Below are 19,164 nucleotides of genomic sequence, written 5' to 3' on the forward strand. Positions count from 1 at the left end.
CTGGACATGGCAACATCTGCTCAAAGCAATGTAGTGAAATTATTTAAAATGCACTTAATTGTGATATAGCAATAAATCGCATGATTTCCATCTATGTACATTGTGAGTTTTATGTACTATCCAGTATTAAGACGTGTATGACGAGTACATGAAAAAGCACTTTCTAGCAGGAATGAGCAGTTTGACATGAATAAAGAGTCCCTGCACCTGCTTTTCAGTCAGTCATATTCACAGTCCAGCTCAGTGGCGGATTCATTAAGTTCTTCACGGCCGAGTGTGTGGAGTTAAACACACTCTGACACATGCATCAAACCTCCTAATTTAGGCTGATGTGTCGGACATGGACTATTTCAGCAAAGATACGATTTCCACCAAGGAAACAAGGCTCATAAAATGTTGAGAGCTAATTGTGGCTTTCCTCAATGGCAAATTAGGACGTTGTCATTGTGCTTTCATTCCAGTTCACAGCCTTTTGTACTAAGAAACACGAGTTCACACTTACATACAATTAAAAGGAATAAAGTATAATGCGTATTTGGCGTGCTGTCCGAGGGGAGGGCTCCGAGCTCGGAATTCGGCCCGAACCCAGAGTACACCCCCCTGTATGTAAAGTGGTTAAGGACTAGAAGAGTGGAGAAGGACGGACGCTGCTAAACTGTCAGAGAAATGAGGTGAGACTGCTGAGTCTATATACACGTTTTAATCATGATTGCTGAGTGCTCTCCACCCGTGTTAATTATCTGAACGTGCTTAATAAAACATCAATTTATAAGGGAGGCAACATGTTCGTGGAATTTTCAATTCTTTTACAGGTTTCCAATCTTTCACAAAGATGTTTTTTGATATGTCACTAACACAGACTTTTAATAAGCCTATTATATGTTTAAAACTATATGATGATCTCAAAAGCTGCCCTGCATTTGTGGCATCATTTCCATCAACAATTTTACCACAACCTTTTTCAAAAGTTTGTGTACTTTTTACCAAAGTGCCAAGATTGTCAGTGAACATGCTTGAAATTAAATATAAAGTGCGATTTGTGAGGAAGGCAATTTTTGTCAAATTATGTAAAAGGAGTGAAAATTAGCTATATGCAGATAAAGTAAATAAGAGTAGCTAATACATAATTTGCTACTGACTAAAATCTCAATTAAACCTAACCTTATTATTATTATTATTTGCAAGATATAAAATTCTAGCCATGACATTTTATTCCCAAAAGAATCATATTGTCATTTCCATCACTGTCATTAACATAATTGATATATATATACAGAATTCTCTCATGCTGAATCTGTGATTATTATAGATCAGTATCCACTGACATTGTTAGTGGACACATGCAATAAACTAGTGAAGTGTGAAAAGTGTGTTTACATTTTATAAAAGTCAACAGATCCAAAAGTGCCCATAAGCTGAAGACACTACAGCATATGGTGGAATTGAGTCACTTTTTGACAGTCATCTCAATGTACCTGAATTGACCATATACATACTCATGTCAATCCCTTCATTCCTTTTCAGGTCAGTGGGTAAAAAATCCTATCCTGACAGAGGTCCACCCATTACAAGCACAAGAAAGTATAAAAATGATTGTCCATCAGTGGGTGTAAAACCCTGTCCTGACAGCTCTACCCAGTGAGTGTATATGAAAGTATAAAAATGATTGTCCGCTGCCTGGAGGACATTTTGCCTGTGGTCATGCATCCATATCTGCCACTTTATCTCCGTGTAGTGGATTAACCCGCTGGCTAACACCAATCCTCACCTTCAGGAATGACATGAGATTTCCAAGAGGAGCGCTCGTCTAATTGGAGGATATGAAGGTCTGGACTCGCTCGTTCTCTTGTCATTGCTATCTAACTGTATTCACACTAGACCAGAGAAATCAGGCTCTGACAGTCTGTTAGCAGGCCTGTGTGACGCACTCACGGAGGAGATCTGAAGTTTCTAATGAGAGCCGTCCACTGCTGAAATGGAGGCATTATTCATGCAATCAGCAGAGACCCCGGCGAGCTTGTGTAATAGGATTAAAGCTGACATGGCTGTAGTTTTTAAGGCTTAGGGCAGGTGTTGATAAGCTCAGGAGTAATAACCACCTGCAGCTGTTCCACTCATTAAAGTGAGTCCTGTAATGAGTCCGATAATGGCCATTAGAAGAGATGGTGTGGGTGTTTGAATGAGGGAAAGGGGTTGATTGATGGCGAGCTTCTCTGTTTCTATGTTAGCCATCGAGTTTGTTTGCTTCAACTGTTAAAGAAATACTAGAGTTGAAATGTTTTTAAACAAGGATTTTATTAGCATTCAATTACTACACCTCAAAAACCTTACAACCTGGGATCTAAACATCCCGTTCTTGAAACAGAAACGACATTTTATTTCCAAGTACAGTTTCAGCTGTAGAAATGCGTGACACACAAAAAAGAATAAACAGAAGTGCTACTTGGATAAAGCCAGCAGGGATATTAAAACACCAGTAGGAGTATTCAAATCTCATAAACCTCATAAATGAATGCAGAATGAGTAAAGCATTAATAACGCACATAATTATACCATTTACTTTATGTATTTCAACACTCCGATTAGCGCTCATCTACTTGTACATAATAAATATATCAACCACCAGATAATATAAAGCAGATGTCATAACGGGGATTGCAAAATATGGAAGGGTGTTTGCAACAAAGTCTTGTTGGTTTCATTTCCACATTTTACATTCGTTTTCATGTTTAAATATCTCACACAGTGTCAGTTTAACATACACTTTGCTTTCATTTTTCCACTCCTACAAATTACATTTCCATGTTAACCATAATTACTACTCATGCCGTTTTTATGAGCTCAGAAACATTGGGGCAATGCAGAAAAGGTCAGATACATTGGGCAATGTAATGTCATTTTCCGTTTTAATTTTCCACAGGTGTTTTACATGGTTAAAGGAAATGTCTGGAAAATGTCCTAGCAGAAAATAACCAGTATCTTTTTTTTTTCAACAGACATTTTTTCTTACAGTGCACATGAAATAGCCTAATTGTACTTTTCTTTGTCACACCACAGAACCATTAAAATGACTCATTGAAGGCAAAGGTAATTGGAAATAGGGGGAAATTGTGTCAGTTAGAGAACCTTAGATTTAAATATACTTTCCCCCCCTTCTACATGTAAATTTTAATCTAGAAACCTTATTTTAAATGAAAAAGAGAAAGTTCATGGACAACTATCCACATGTAAAATAACTTATATACCATAAAAATATATTGTAATTTTAATGTCACTGTATTCAGTCGTCGTAGCTAACCTTTTTTAGAGTTGCACCCGAGGGTGCTGGATGACCCTATGCGATCCAGCCTTCCCCCAAAACAGCCAGACAGGCTCTTGCTCCGGGTGGACATGAGAAGATCTATAAGGCGGTTTCTCGGTGTCTCGAATCCATCTGGGAGGTTGGTGTCCTCCGCTGGAGCTGCTTCGTCCTCTCTGTCTCTGTCCCAGGACGTGGAAGCGGGGCTCTGCTCCAGCATGGTGTTGCTGTCTTCATAATCTACGGCTCTGTCTTCTGTGGCCAGGGCTTCCTCAAACTGCTGCAATAAGCTCTGGTAGAGCAGCACAGGGTAAACGGAGTTGAATATAATAGACTTTCCATTGAAACATTTTCTTCTCGTAAAATCTGTATAACTGATTCAGTGCCTTTAATATTATTTGTACGCTTAAGCTGATAATATACACTCTTAAAAAAATAAAGGTTCCAAGGGGGTTTTCGCAGTTTTTGCATATTAACCATTTTGGTTACTTTATTTCGATGGTCCACTTCCTACATTCTACTACATGTCAACTAACTCTCAGTAGAGTATTAGTAGACTGTCTGCTTAATATCTGCTAACACTTTATTTTGATGCTCCACAACAGACATTCCACTGACTATTAGTAACTCTGAAACTACATGTCAATTTATTCTCGAACCCTAACCACTAACCCTAACATAACGGTTTACTAACAGTCTACTAATACTCTAATGAGAGTTAGTTGACTTGTAGTTCAAATGTCTAAAGTGGACCATCGAAATTAAGCATAACCCAGTTCATTTTTTTTTGTTTCACTTTATTTTGATGGTCCCTTTAACACATTCTGTTGTCTATAAGTAACTTTGCAACTAGATGTCTACTAACTCTCATTAGAGTGTTAGTAGAGTGTTAGTAGACTGGTAGGGTTAGGGGTTATAGTCAGTGGAATGTCTGTTGGAGGAGCATCAAAATAAAGTGTTAGCAGATATTAAGCAGACGGTCTACTAATACTCTAATGAGAGGTAGTTGACATGTTGCAACGTTACTTCTAGTCAACAGAATGTTCAAAAGGGACCATTAAAATAAAGTGTTACCGTTTTTTTTTTTCTTAGAACATTTTAATAATCTAAAGAGCCTTTTCCCCCCAATTTTAAAGAACCTTTTGTGCAATGGAAAGGTTCAGTGGATGTTAAAGGTTCTTCACGGAACCAAAGATACCAATAAAGAACCTTTATTTTTAAGAATGCAGTTTCTTGCCTGTTTAGCTCACAATAAATCTCATTTAATTCAAGGCCTTGATGAGTAAACAGATCCAAACGATCTGCTTTCACAGCAAGTTCTCTAGGTTTTTAAGAAAAGGGATTCAAAGCAGAAATACCTTCAGCTTGGCCATGTTGCTGGCAGAACTGTGTCTGCTCAATGTATGCGCCTGTACATCCATCTGGTGCCAAAGCAGGACCAGTAGTCCTGTAAGAATGAGTTCTCTGATCATCTCTGGGTTCCTCTGGATGCTGTTTCTTGCCCTCTGAACTGGCCGTCTGCCTGCTTCACTCTTATATAGGGACAGTTGTCTGTCAGGAGCTCATCTTTGTAAACTGTGTGAAGTGCATTCCAACACCTCATCTCTGATAACGTTCCTGGACTAGATTTCCTTTTAAGTGGCTGTTTGGTGCAGTGTGAGGTGCCTTGCCGGAGAACTCCTGATCTGTGTTGGGTCTGGTAACTCGGACACAAACAGTGACTTCAGGCATCATCGGGAATGCATCCGCTACACGAGTGTCTCACATGGTTCCGCATCACCTCAGAACTGATACAAAAGTATACCATAGGGGGTTAAAGCAGACGATGGTCTATATATAGCCCAATGATGTTGACTGAGATGGAAAAACAGTAAATAAAAATACACCTTTACTTTTACCCCTGTTGTGCAAGCTAAACTAAACTCAATTAATTTATCTTAACTAGACACATTTTAAAGGGATACTTCACCTCTGGAAAGATGAATGTGTATTTAAAATGGGTCATTTATGTAAAAGAGAAATGTGAAATTATTTTTTAATTTGGAGCTTTCTAGACTGAGAAAAGCCAGAAAATGTACTTTTTGCTTATGTGGATGAAAGACAACAACTCCCAGAATGCACTTGCTTCGCTGCCCTAGGAAGCCACCGTAGCCACGCCTACCGGTAACGGAGCGCAGTAGTTAAACAACAAGTCTAGGCTACTTGTGAGTCTCCGTGATGAGTCTGCCCGGGATTTCGAGACATAGACAGTATAAGAAATGGACAGAGCCATCTCATTGGAACTCAGTTGAGACAGTTGAAGCCCATTTTTTGCGATTTCTGAGCACTTCCGTTCCTGACGCGCAGACTCAAACCGACTCAAACTAAGCTTGATGACGTGAGCAACCTGTCTGACAGACGTTACTCTTCTAGTAGCTGTGCGTGAAAATTGCCAACGTTAATCTTGCAGAGACGGGGAACTTGAGCAAAGAGTTCTTCGGCGTGAGTGAGCAGGAGTAAGTATTCCGTTGCTTTTATGGACTCATTATCTATGGGCTTCTACCTTGACGGGGCGTCCCCCCGATTGCCTGCGAGCTTCTCTTCCTGTCTATACGGTAATTTCTGTACAGCGCGACAGAGAGTCGAGTGGTTATGACGCAATCGTTAGCCTATTTTTACTAAAACTGTTTCTACGGGACCATAATGTAACATAGAAGGTAATGGAGCACTTTATACATTGTCGTGTTTCTTTAGAAATAAATAATGGACAAATGGAGTCTTTAAACGCCTCAGATGTAAAGTTATTCGCTGTCAAAGTGACGCCAAAATGAATGGGAGTCAATGGAAATGCTAACCCAAGTGAAGTTCTGCTACAACATGGCGGCACCTGGCCGGCTTCAACTTCCGGTCGATGGATTACCCCCTTGTTTCGAGATCGCCCAAAATGTCCGGGATTCGGCTTTTGCGTTCTACAGTCGTCATTCCTTATTTTTTTTTAATACCTTGAATATAACTCCACACCCTTGCTTCATTTCGCCTTTGTCACCATTGGCTTTTGGCTTGCTTAGTTGGGGACATTTCATTTAATATTCCACAATATTATTGATCTGCCTTCACGGACTCAATTATATGAGAACTAAACTGAGCTGGACGATGACATCGCGGTTTTCTCCAGAGCGGCTATATATATAAATTAACTAAATTAATAACTTTTTTACAACAAAAATTAACCATTGCTGAATTTACTTAAGCTGGACTGTGATGCTATTTTCTTCTGGAAACAAACTTTGTAGCATTATTTTCCTGTTATCTTTGTAAAGCTGCTTTGAAACAATCTGTATTGTAAAAAGCGCTATATAAATAAAGGTGACTTGACTTGACATGACTTGACTATACGCTGAGCCATGTATATGCAAAGTAGCCCTGCCTCCACTCAATCACTCAAGCTCAGAATACCTAATCCACTCGGTCAACTTTACTGTACTGCTGCACAATGGCCAGTGGAAGAGTGCATTTTTTTAGGCTAATCTACAAGTCGATATTCAGAATAGTAATCCGTTTTATGTATAGCTCTCTACAACATCGAACACATTTCGGCGGTAATTAATATGATTAGCCTTTTGCCCGACTACTTTATTAAACATCTAATAATGTGTTGCTAATGCATGTTTCCGTTCGCCATCTCAGTCTACCTTCTAAAACGAAGTATTTCCCCCCCGAGTCTCGATTTCTGTTGAGACAGTCAGATGGTAGAGTCAGAATTTGGCGCAAACAGAATGAGAACATGGATCCATCATGCCTTGTTACCACTGTGCAGGCTGGTGGTGGTGGTGTAATGGTGTGGGGGATGTTTTCTTGGCACACTTTAGGCCCCTTAGTGCCAATTGGGCATCGTTTAAATGCCACGGCCTACCTGAGCATTGTTTCTGACCATGTCCATCCCTTTATGGCCACCATGTACCCATCCTCTGATGGCTACTTCCAGCAGGATAATGCACCATGTCACAAAGCTCGAATCATTTCAAATTGGTTTCTTGAACATGACAATGAGTTCACTGTACTAAAATGGCCCCCACAGTCACCAGATCTCAACCCCAATAGAGCCTCTTTGGGATGTGGTGGAACGGGAGCTTCGTGCCCTGGATATGCATCCCACAAATCTCCATCAACTGCAAGATGCTATTCTATCAATATGGGCCAACATTTCTAAAGAATGCTTTCAGCACCTTGTTGAATCAATGCCACCTAGAATTAAGGCAGTTCTGAAGGCGAAAGGGGGTCAAACACAGTATTAGTATGGTGTTCCTAATAATCATTTAGGTGAGTGTATAAACAACATTAGAATCTTGATTTTCACCACAGGGGGACATAAGTCATTTTTAAATTTAAACCAATCCATTGTTTTATGTGAATGATAAGCCAGGATGATTTTCAGATCATTTTGAAGAAAAAACTCTAGGCAACAACATCCATTAGTCAAAAGTCTTGTGGACAGATATTTAGTATGTGTTTTGTGGCCTTATTTCAGAAACTTTAAGTTTTAGTTTTTTCAATAACCACGCATAAACAATATTCTCTCAAAAATACAAAAATGTACATACATGTTGATAACACATTATGGTAGCCCTGTGTGTGCTAAATAGAGTGTAATTACACCTTTGCCAGTAATATGTTTATAAGCAACTGAAAAAAGCACAAATGTCAGAGTATGTCAAAACATCTCAAGGACCCCAAAAACACCTTGGACCCCAGAGGGTTAACAACTTCAACTGCGAGACTCTTTGTTCTCAATTTCACCGACAAACCTTGTGACAACATACAGTAGGTCTAAATTATAGTAGTCAGGATTATGATCTTGAGTATTGTGAGGCGATGTCGCTCTCCATGGTGCTAAAACAGGTTGCATTGATAATGATGGCCCGAGGGTGGACTCCATAGTTTGATCACTGTATTTTTGTTGTTGTCAGGCAAAGAACATTATCAATCCCCTGAACCTATAGTGTTCTCAAATAACTATATTTTTCAGTGACCTTGAGCTTGGGAAAAGTGCTTTATAAATAAAAATCATTATTATAATTAGCCTATTAAAGAAAGCAGACCAGAGTTCAATATAACCTATTCACATTATGATGTAAATCTTCATTACGTATTGTGAAAACTCTTTCTACCATCATATGCATGGGTTCTTAAAGAAAAATAAATAAAATTGAATAAGAATGAAAGATGTCCAAAACCAAGGCATGTGTAAACATTTATTGTATATTAAAGAGGGCATGTACAACTGATTTGACTGATAATTAAATTAAAGATGCATACAAATATATAACTCCACAATTTAAATAATTTAATTAATAAATATGCATAGTTAAGAACATTTTTGGAGTCTTACAGATAAAAACACTATAAAAATTCAGGTAACCTAAGACGTGCTTCAAATGGTAACATCTAAATTTAAGTTTTTTTGTTCAAGTCAACATAATTATTCATTATGACTGAATCAACCTGAATGCACTAGGTTACACCAAAAAAAGTCATTGTAAGGTCAGATCAAGTAAGTAACAACTGCACAGTTTCAATGTTTACAGTGTAGAAGCTGCTAATCATTAAGACTTCACTTCTTCTTAGGACCTGAAAAAAGAGAAAAATAGAGAAAAGTGCAAGTTAGAGAACCATCATACCATTATATTGAGTATTTTAAGGGGTTGAGAAAATGCACGCATTTGTCCAAAAACTGTTCATTAATTTTTATTCAACGTATTCTATGTTCCTATTAACTGTAGCTGTGCGATATAGAAATGAAGTCGTTACCTGACCGCCGGACAGTGTTACATCCCAGGGACGACATGGAACCGATTCTGTCTAGTCTGCTCCCGAAACACCCAGAGGATCTCTTGGAGTCCTGTCGGACTGTCCTCAAGTCCCGAGCAGACAGATAGTATCTCATGTCAGTCTTGGGATAAGTTTCAGCGATGGTTTCTTCTCGTGCCGCTTCTTCTTCCACTTTCGCCAGTATTTGGTCTTGAGAAGACGCAGGAATGGACTCTTCCAGTCTCTGTAGAAGAAACTGAAAGCGTGGCTCATTAGTCACTGTTAGTGCGAGCATTATTAAGCAAGTTTTCACCCTCTCTCTCTCTTATTCCTGATTTTGTTCTTACCTTTAATACATCCATGTCCTCTGTGGTTAAGGCTGAGTTTTGTAGCGGGTGTGCGCCTGTGAGCTGAACGCTGAAGAGTAAGATAAGGCAGACTAGAGGAATGTCAAACGATTTCATGTTTCCTGACTTTTTTTGCTGTTCTTCTGTCTTCTCTGTGTCGTTGTCTGTATACTTTCAGTTGAGCCTCAAGCTCTTTTATACCGAAAAGTTTGACACGCCAGTAATGTGAAGAATGGCTGCTGCATTCCAACACCTCAGTCTGATAAAGGCTGCTGTCGGAAATGACTCCTTTAAAGCTAATAGATGAGTCCAGACGGAAACTCCTAAATGATTACATTGTACTCTCTTCCCTGAAATCATTCACGTCAAGTGTCTTGCATTGCACTTTAAAGCAAGTTACAGTAGGCTACTAGGTTTTATGATAACACTTTATCTAACTTAATAGGCTAATTAGTCTGTCAGTAACAAACACTACAGGCCTAACAGTTTAACAGTTTAGGCTGAAAATATATTAATTGAAGTTGCAACTAATAAATTGTGAACATTAACCACCAACTCTCTGACAAATCATTTCGTACGATCGAGGACGGAGTTTGTGCTTTTTTAATCGAGAGTTTCTGTCTACGAATCAAATCGTACGATTTCATATGAAATTGGCAGATAAAAAAAAAATGTTTTCTCATGAGGTCATGAGAACTTTTAATGAACTTTTTAAATGGATACTTATCTTGTCTAATAGAAAGATCTAATTAAGACATTTGTAGGGGATATCAGAGTAGGGGAGGAAAACATATAAATAATGTTTATAAAAAAACAGCTATTATGGGTGTAATGTGTGTTCTGTAAGGGAGAATGTACATCCAGCCGGTTGTTATCTCAGAATAAATGGAGGGGTCTTGCATCAGCCTGAAGGGGGTTTATTCTGAGATAACAACCGGCAGGATGTACATAATCCCGCTTATTACACGTGGACTTGCCACATAAGTAAATAATTAGACACGAAATATTGATCTGAGTTGAAATTTTTATTTTATTAGGTCTTTAAACTCAAAGCTTACGCGGAGAGAGCAGTTGCTAGCGTGCCAGGTTCAAACTAGACAGACATTTAAGGGATACGATATAGTCACACCACTTATTACACAGAATTTCGCCACATAAATAATTATGGAGATAAGAGATATTGATCTGAGATTAAACCGTTTTAAAATCATACCTGTTTGTTATCCTATAATAGTCACAAAATGGCAGCAGATGCGTTTGTATTAAACAAGAGAGAGTGAGTCAACGATACTGGGTGGCATAATAATAATAATTAATCACATTTATATAGCGCTTTTCTGGACACTCAAAGCGCTTCACATAGAAGGGGGAATCTCCTCAACCATAATTAAATAACAGTATGCAAAGTAATGTATGTAAATAACAGTATGCAAAATATTGATTCGACTGAGTTTTAATTTTTTCTTAGCTTACCAAAAGCAAAACTTGACAAGAAGAAAAAACGTTAGCAAGTGTATAGCGCTGCTGACTTCAGTAACCCGGATGAGCCTGTGTTATCTGTTTTCAGCGGTTGTTATCGAAGAAGAAAATTCCACTGGATGGCACGATTGGCTAATCAGAATCAAGCATTTTATGAACTGTATAGGCATATACAGGGTTTGGACTATGAAACTGAAACACCTGGTTTTAGACCACAATCATTTATTTTAATTAATTTATATGCGGCCTTTTGTGGCCAAAACAGCATCAATTCATCTTGGGGACGACTGATACAAGTCATTCACAGTGACCAGAGGGATTCTGAGCCAGTGGCTGCATGGGTCACTATGTGATGCTGTTGGAGGAAAACGTTTGCCTCCAAAATACCCCAAAGTGGTTCAAAAATATTTAGATCTGGTACTGTGCAAGCCATGGGAGATGTTCAACTTCACTTTCATGTTCATCAAAGCATTCGGACACGAGTCTTGCTGTGTGTATTGGTGCATTATCATGCTGATACACTGCACCCCATTCAGGGTACAATGTTTGAACTATAGGAAAGGATTATTAGTCCTTGGCAGTGATGGGTCCATCAAGCACAGAATACCATATTGCAGCCCAATATCACTGATCAACCCTGTGCTTCACTCTGGACTCATCAGAGAACAATTCATGTTTCACATTGTCCACAGCCCAAAATTTGCACTGCTGGCACCATTGAAACTAACATTTCAGTGGCTGTGGCTGAGTGACCACAGGTTTGTCCATAGCAGCCCGACCGTGAACATTGACTCTGTGGAGCTCCCGATGAACAGTTTTGGTTGAAATAGAAGAGTCAAGGTGTGCATTTAATTCCGCGGTGAGTTGGGCCGCTTTGGTTTTATGCTTTTTGGACACAATCCGGGTTAGTACCAGAACATCTCTTTCAGACAGCTTCCTCTTGCGTCAACAGATGTGGTTGTGGTTCATCCTACACTATAAAGATGAATACGCTATATCTAATCAATAAAATTGTGGCAACAGATTACAAGCAATATTATTAATTAAATTTAACAAATTAGAATTGAGTAATAATTAATCAAATTAATTCCTTAAAAGTTAACCATTTAAAATGAATAAAATTGACACAAAAAATTAAACAAAAATATATGAATAACAGACATAAGTAAAAAATGAATTAAGAACTCTTTATTTTATATTGCCAACATTGAAGACACCTGATGTTAACAAGCAGAATCACTGGATGGAGAAAACCATAATTGTAAGTCACCATTATGGTGATCAGCGTTTGTTTTAGTTGGGCTCTTGACCCTTAAGTCATTAACTTAAAGCTTTGTTTGGCTGCTGTACCTGAGTTATAACAGCCAGATGAACAAATAGAAAGGTGATCTAATGGTGTTGGTTATGTTTTAACATAATCATTATTTCACAATCAGTTGACCTGAATCACTGAACTCATATAGAGCCCAATTTCTGAGTTAGGTTTACTTCATTAATTATAGCAGCACTGTCCTTATACAGCATAATATTTGTAACTTTTACTTTAACTCTGGAATAGTCTTCCTAGCCTTGTTAGATAAGCAGACACACTCTGTCAGTTGAAATCTAGATTAAAAACATCTCTTTAACCTGGCATACACATAGAACATTATCAATTTCTATTATTCATTTCAGTTAAATGATTGTTAGGCTGCATAAACTAGGTCAGCCGAAACTGGGAACACTTCCCATAACACCCGATGTACTTGATACGTCGTAAGAAGAATGGCATCTATGCTAATATTAGTCTGTCTGTCTCATCCTTATCCCGAGGTTACCGTAGTCAGCGGGATCTGGTCCGTATCCAGATCAGATGGTGGACCCGCACCTAGACACGACCACAACACAGCCCTGAATGTCAGCAGAGACTGTGTCTACTAGACAAGCCCCTGTGAAGGCCTTGTTGGCACAGATCCACAACAGAGACCAAAAGAACCAGACAGGTCCTTCACACAGACCCTATGGTCAGCTTCAGCTTAGCGTGATGAATCATAATGACACTATGTTCGTTCGTGAGCCAGAGGAGAACTGAACTCCTGTCACCTGATGGAGTTTGAGTTCCTTGCTACTGTTGCTCAGTTGGGGAAACTTAATATTCAGCAATATTATTGATCTGACGTAGGTTTTTTGCAGAACTGCTTTATTAAATGAATTAATTTAATAAGTAATGATCTTTACAACGGATCTGAATCAACACTGCTGAATCGACTTCAGCTGACTGCTTTGAAACAATCTGTATTGTATAAATAAAGGTGATTTGACTTGATTTGAAGATTGGCCACCGGTCGCGCATCTAAAGGTGTGAAACTATTGGCCAGTGTTTCAGTTTTATTGTCAACCCCCTGGAGGCCTACAATATATCTCATATCAGTTCTGTTTGAAAGGTCTCAGCCTTCACTTCCAAATGTTTCATTTCATTTGAGGTTTATAAAGGAAAACAGATCGACAGAAAGATGGTTAGGTTTATTACTTAATATGAATGAATGTCACGTAAAACAGCCCATATATGCTTTTACAGTTAAAATATAATAATAAAATAAAATATACTATTGATAATAATAATAAGGTCAAGTTTAAGTGCAAAAGAAGATTACATTTCATAAATGCTTTGTATTTTAGTTAGTAGCAAATTATGTATTAGCTACTCTAATTAACTTTTTCTGTAGCTAGAATTTTGTTTGTCTATAAATCACGCATAAATTCAACAGGCTACACAAATTCTCACTAGGACAATAGGATAATAACTTTATTCTAGAGCTGCTGCAAAGCCAAAACAATCTCTGTTACTTTAATTTCCTATCACTGTAAAGCTGCTTTGAAACAATCTATTTTGTTAAAAGCGCTATATAAATGAAGGTGACTTGACTAGATATTTACTTAATTGATTATGTCAATAAATTAATCATAATAAAGTGGACATTAGTTCCAGCATACACTGTAAAAAAGGTTTATCATGTAACCCAAATGTTTTAGTCATGCAACAGCTAAAAAATATTTTATTTGTCAAAAATCGACTGATTAAATTAGATAGAAATTTAACCTTTTAGTCACATTTGCATTTTTGAATCACTGGTTCGTTATGAAAATCAATAGTAAAAAGTATACTGAAACACCTTTCTGGGAGAGAGAGAAAAAAAAAGCTCTTTGAGTTTAGTTTTTTTTGTTTTCTTTCAATAAAGCAACGACGACATGAACATACGCAGTAATTTACAGTCTAAGTTCATTGCCAAATTTACTCAGTTTTAGACCACACTGACACACATGTTATGCAAAACATTTATTTTGCAGCAATATACATTATCTATACGAGTGAATTTAGAGAGGACATAAATAATAAAAATAAATAAATAAAAACAGATGCAACAGTACAAATCAGCAGTCTTCAAATACAAACTATTTACAAGTCTGAATCTTTAATAAATAATGACCAACACATACAGCATCACTTGAACACAAATCTACGGTAAACTTGCAGTCAACACTTGTTTTTTTCAATAGAAGATATGCCTGCCCAGGTGTGTCAAGTAGCCTATCTCAAGTCCCAACCTGCAAGAAGGGACATGACATTAAGTAATAAGACATGACTTGGTTTATTTCTAATACGCGTTTGAACAATTTCCAATGTTTAGCCTAAATCTCATCAAGATGACCAAACATCTCCTAAAATACCTTAACACCCGAGCCCGCTAAAAGACCCGATTCTTTCGAGTCTGACCCCAAAGCAGCTCCTCAGTCCGCCTTTCTTGAATCGAGTCCACGAGCGCTTGGAAGTGGACAGTAAGTCACCCAGGAGACGCTCGAAAGCTCTGTCTTTTCCCGCCAGCGCGGAGTTGCGCGCGTCTGATTCCCACAGTTCCGCGCGCTCGTCCCGTGCGCTCTTCTCCTCTCTCGCATCCTTCTGCTCCATCGTCGACTCATCAGACTCCACAAACGGCGTGTTGACTCCTTCATCTAACAACTGCTTAAGACTCTGCTGTAAAAAATGTATATGATTAGTCAGGGTCTAATAATAAACGTTTAAGAATAGTGAGCTAAGACTGAAAAACTCACCTGTAAACTGGAAACTGGTTTGGCACCGACCAAGTTTAAAAGTAGAAGTGAAGACACGCAGAAAATAGAGATGTTGGCGATCATTGTTGTATTGTGGAGAGCAGCTCAGTATCTGTGCGCGGCTCTGTTTAGTCTTCGCTCGTACCCAAGCACCGTGTCCAGGTGCGCTCTTTTATTTCGCTGGTTTCGTCACGGTCACCCAGGAAAATCCAGCCGACCCTACGGGGAGGGCTTTTCATTTTCATCAAGATCCCACCTTGTTCACCACCGATCATTAAAATGGTGACGTGTGCCGGAGCCTCCTTCAAATTACACTGTATGTCAAGCGCAAAGAACATCATCTCGTGTATTGTCATGGAGGTGCACTCTATATAGCCTCATTTGCGCGCACACGCTTAAAAATAAAGGTTCCAAAAGGGTTTTTTTTTTCTCACAGTGATGCCATAGAAGATGACACATTTTTGGTTCCCCAAAGAACCTTTCAGTGGACAGCACCAGTTTTCTTATATTTTAGTAATTATTAGTAGTTATTTTTCCTATTTAAAGAGCCTTTTGTGCTTTGAAAAGGTTAAATGTTCTTCATGGAACCATGATGCCAGTAAAGAACTTTTATTTTACCACACAAAAAAGATCAGTGGGGTTCTGTGTATAACCCAAGAATTATTGACTCAATTTTAAAGAACAATTTTTATGCCAAATTGGTTCAATCACTCTTAAAATAAAGCTTCCAAAAGGGGTTCTTCCATGTCATCGGTGTGGAAACCACCTTTTGGAAGCTTTAATTTAAGAGTGATCGATAACTCTTGGGTTCCATACAGAAAGCTAAACCCAATTCAGTCTTACTATCCAATACCTGGTGCATTTAGTTCAAGACTGTATACAAATTGCCAGAGCAAGAAATAAGTGAGGGCATGTTCTACCTAGAAGCTGTGTTGGTCTTGATATGTTCAATTGCAATATTTATGTTAATTAGACATGAAGTCAAACATCTATAAACTGGCTAGCTAACCCCATTTTGACTTTACGAACACAACGAACATGTTTCATGAAAGCTGAAAACACTGACAGGGTTTGGAAGCAGCATGTATCCTTCATTTATGAAATCCCATAGTCCTGTGTGTGTTGTTTGGTGGTGGTGGTGGAAAGAATAAAAATGGTTATGTAATTTTTAAATCAACTTATAATTAAATTTCTACAGAAAAAAAATCATTATAGTTGAATTTGTTCTAAATCATAAGAGGCAACATTATGAAAAGCTTGTCTGAGTTTCATTACGAGGTATTTTCTGTCAGTTCAGTTTCCAGGTTTTCATGCAGTGTGTGGTTAACTCTTGCTCTAAAGTCTTCTCAAAAGAGATTCATTGCTTGGACTCAATGTGATGTGAATGCATAGCAGTAGGGTTTTGATGTGGTGGTGGGGCAAAAAGTCAGAGGTTTCTTTACACCTAAAGATGATCCAAAAGACCTTATTCACAGCAGCACCATCTTTGATTTTTAACGGGAATGAAAGCGAGGCTGTGAGGGATGGACACATTTCTTCAGTGAGTTGTATTGTTATTCAATGTGTTTTTGGATTGCTCTGCTGACGAAACTGCAAAAATATCACTCAAATTTGTAAAGCCTTTTTAAGATGAATGCAATTGAATAGTAGAATTTCATCAAATTGAATTGAATAATCCTTACGTATTTTAATTGACTAATTGAACAATACTCAATCAATTATTCAATTAAAATATGTAAGCATTATTCAATTCAATTTGACGTCTTTCCAAGAGATTTCAGTAGACAAAAAACACCAGACAATATGAGCTGTGGAAAACTAAAAGTGATCTAAGAGCTTTTTACAACGGATACCATTGAAAACACGGTAAGTCTATCCCTCACAGCCTTGCTTTCATACCTGTCACGGCACTGCTCTGAATGGTCTATATAACTGTAGAAATATGTTTTCAAAAGGCTTCAAACAATAGAAAGGAACACACAATAGAAGTCTTCAGCTGAATTTTCCCATGTGGGTGGATTTGTGACCACCTTTATTTGGTAGATGTTTGAATCACATTGAAATAAACATAATTCTAACCACTAACACAATTAATACACAATAGAAAGCAATTTCTCAACACTAGCTGAAATATATAATTTTTCAATCAATGTTACTTTCTCCTATTCCTTGTAGAGACAACTTTAAGTAAGCCGTTTGGAGGTTTATTTTCATCAAAACATTGCTCTGTGTATTTGGGCCTGGCATAGCAACATTGTCTCAGCCAATGGCGAGAGCTTGGGGTGAGACTAAGTGACCAATGGTAGACAGGAGAATTGTTTAGGAAACCTATTTGAAAACAATCATTGTTCTTACAGTTGCTTTTGGTGACGCCAGTGGCTCCGAAATTACACACTTCAGCTTTAACCCATCTTTGTCTCTCATTACCATCATATTGTCTATTGGCTGCGTTTATTACATTCTCTCATATTTCATTTGGGAAGCTCTTAACTTCAAGCACAGTTCACTGAGCACTGCTCTTTCCCTGATGAGAAGCCGATGGGGCTAATTAAGATTTTAATGACAGGCTTGCACAGCAGTCTGTTTCAAATGTCATTTATTAGCTAAAGAAATCATATTCGTGATGTATAATAAATGTGTTACAAATAAAACAACTACACTGCAAATCATGATTAGATAAATCAGTGTTTAGATATTTGCTTTTATTGTCCTTTTAAAAACTTGTAATTTCAAAATCAGACATTTCAACACAACAATTAGTGTTAAATATTTTTATGGCCACATGTCATTAGACTTGCAGAGGGAAAGATATCTTCCAGATGGCCTCCGACCTGTTTTCCTAATAGCTGCTCTAGATGCCGATGGCCGCTAAAATGCTAATCAGTCCCTGTTTGCCTTCATACTGTGCTCCAGTGGAAAGCTTGCAAGAGATCATCAGTCAAGCCCTTGCCACCTGTCCTCCTCATGCTGCGTGGAAACTAGCCTCAGGGCTTTATTGGTTTGAGCCAGGCCTCTCTTGGGGTTCAACCCAAACCTGAATAGCCAGCGGTCATGTTAAAAGGATGAGATACATTTATCTTAAAGTTTCTTGCCCTACCTTGATCTTGGCATGATACACACACAGGCTTCCTGTTTGAGATCACCATTCACAAAAGTGGCCTAATTTAATAGAATATTCTAAGTTAAACTTAATCAACAGTATTTTTTCTTATACAATAATTGTGACTCGTCATCCCTTGTTTAGGTCAGTCAGTTATTTTTTTCCACACTAAGACCATGTCAATGCTAATATTGTTTAGAAGCAGCACTAAAGCAATGAGCATTTTAATGTTTATGGATTGGCCTCATAAAAAACAAAAACCTGTTTTTACAAAAATCAAAACAGCTGTGCTTGCCAGAATAATTCTGTAAAAATACAGTAAAAATGTAAACATCTTTACAAGTCAAGTCAAGTCACATTTATTTATATAGCGCTTTTTACAATACAGATTGTTTCAAAGCAGCTTTACAGAGATAACAGGAAAATAATGCAACAAAGTTTGTTTCCAGAAGAAAATAGCCTCACAGTCCAGCTTAAGTAAGTTCAGTGATGTTTCATTTTTGATGTAAAAAAGTTATTAATTTAGTTCATTTACATATATAGCCGCTCTGGAGAAAACCATGATGTCATCGTCCAGCTCAGTTCAGTTCTCATAATGGTGTCAAGGCAGGCAGATAAATAATATCAGAGGTTAAAGTGAAAAAAAATTCCTGAACCTGAACTTTCTTTTGGTGTGTGTGGGGGGGCGGGGGGGTGTGGGGGTGTGTGTGTGGGGGGGCGGGGGGGTGTGGGGGGGGGGGGTCTGGTTCTGCACATATGGACTTATCTTCAATGGCACCATATATTTTCAAGTATTACAGCTGTATCTTAATGTCATCTTTTTTTATGAATGAAGGCCAGTATCACGGAAAGTCTGAAATACGATGTGTTCATCGCTCTCACCTCAATGGCTGGGTGAAGTCCCAGCCGCATATTTGAGGTGATGGCCAACACTCGCGCATTACAAGTTCAACCTACTGAACTTTGTGGTGTGGGCCCAAGGTGCTTTCTTCGGGTCATCAGGTGGGTACCCTCCTTCAACAGTGTTTCATCAATTAACCCACAACACCTCCAGAGGGCTTGAC

The 19,164-nt window shown here is 38.3% G+C and overlaps 3 protein-coding genes across 4 annotated transcripts; all 3 read right to left on the minus strand.

Moving 5' to 3' along the window:
- Positions 1 to 3,180: 3,180 nt before the first annotated feature.
- nppa (natriuretic peptide A) lies at positions 3,181 to 4,817 on the minus strand. Its single transcript, XM_056246518.1, has 2 exons — positions 4,657 to 4,817; positions 3,181 to 3,590 (listed from the first exon to the last, which is right to left on the minus strand). The coding sequence occupies exons 1-2, from the start codon at positions 4,768 to 4,770 to the stop codon at positions 3,294 to 3,296; spliced, it is 411 nt and encodes a 136-aa protein (XP_056102493.1). The 5' UTR covers positions 4,771 to 4,817; the 3' UTR covers positions 3,181 to 3,293.
- A 4,208-nt stretch (positions 4,818 to 9,025) lies between these two features.
- nppb (natriuretic peptide B) lies at positions 9,026 to 9,699 on the minus strand. Its single transcript, XM_056246519.1, has 2 exons — positions 9,433 to 9,699; positions 9,026 to 9,341 (listed from the first exon to the last, which is right to left on the minus strand). The coding sequence occupies exons 1-2, from the start codon at positions 9,547 to 9,549 to the stop codon at positions 9,048 to 9,050; spliced, it is 411 nt and encodes a 136-aa protein (XP_056102494.1). The 5' UTR covers positions 9,550 to 9,699; the 3' UTR covers positions 9,026 to 9,047.
- Positions 9,700 to 14,608: 4,909 nt separating this feature from the next.
- nppal (natriuretic peptide A-like) lies at positions 14,609 to 15,260 on the minus strand. 2 transcript variants are annotated; one of them, XM_056246520.1, is made up of 2 exons: positions 15,001 to 15,260; positions 14,609 to 14,923 (listed from the first exon to the last, which is right to left on the minus strand). In XM_056246520.1, exons 1-2 carry the CDS (start codon positions 15,082 to 15,084, stop codon positions 14,621 to 14,623), a joined length of 387 nt encoding a protein of 128 aa, XP_056102495.1. In that variant the 5' UTR covers positions 15,085 to 15,260; the 3' UTR covers positions 14,609 to 14,620. The 2 variants fall into 2 exon arrangements, with proteins under 2 accessions (XP_056102495.1, XP_056102496.1); XM_056246521.1 differs by having other exon boundaries at positions 14,609 to 14,920; positions 15,001 to 15,257.
- Positions 15,261 to 19,164: the final 3,904 nt, after the last annotated feature.

Source organism: Rhinichthys klamathensis, unplaced genomic scaffold (assembly GCF_029890125.1).
Source record: "Rhinichthys klamathensis goyatoka isolate OS25496 unplaced genomic scaffold, OSU_Roscu_1.1 h1tg000040l_1, whole genome shotgun sequence".
Taxonomy (NCBI): domain Eukaryota; kingdom Metazoa; phylum Chordata; class Actinopteri; order Cypriniformes; family Leuciscidae; genus Rhinichthys; species Rhinichthys klamathensis.

Excerpts from the sequence above, each read along its gene's own strand:
- nppal (XM_056246520.1), bottom strand. The coding sequence starts at position 15,084 with ATGATCGCCAACATCTCTATTTTCTGCGTGTCTTCACTTCTACTTTTA. Across the intron at positions 14,924-15,000 it reads AACCAGTTTCCAGTTTACAG|CAGAGTCTTAAGCAGTTGTT; the intron begins GTGAGTTTTTCA and ends CATTTTTTACAG.
- nppb (XM_056246519.1), bottom strand. The coding sequence starts at position 9,549 with ATGAAATCGTTTGACATTCCTCTAGTCTGCCTTATCTTACTCTTCAGC. Across the intron at positions 9,342-9,432 it reads AGGACATGGATGTATTAAAG|TTTCTTCTACAGAGACTGGA; the intron begins GTAAGAACAAAA and ends CCACGCTTTCAG.
- nppa (XM_056246518.1), bottom strand. The coding sequence starts at position 4,770 with ATGATCAGAGAACTCATTCTTACAGGACTACTGGTCCTGCTTTGGCAC. Across the intron at positions 3,591-4,656 it reads GCAACATGGCCAAGCTGAAG|AGCTTATTGCAGCAGTTTGA; the intron begins GTATTTCTGCTT and ends CTGCTCTACCAG.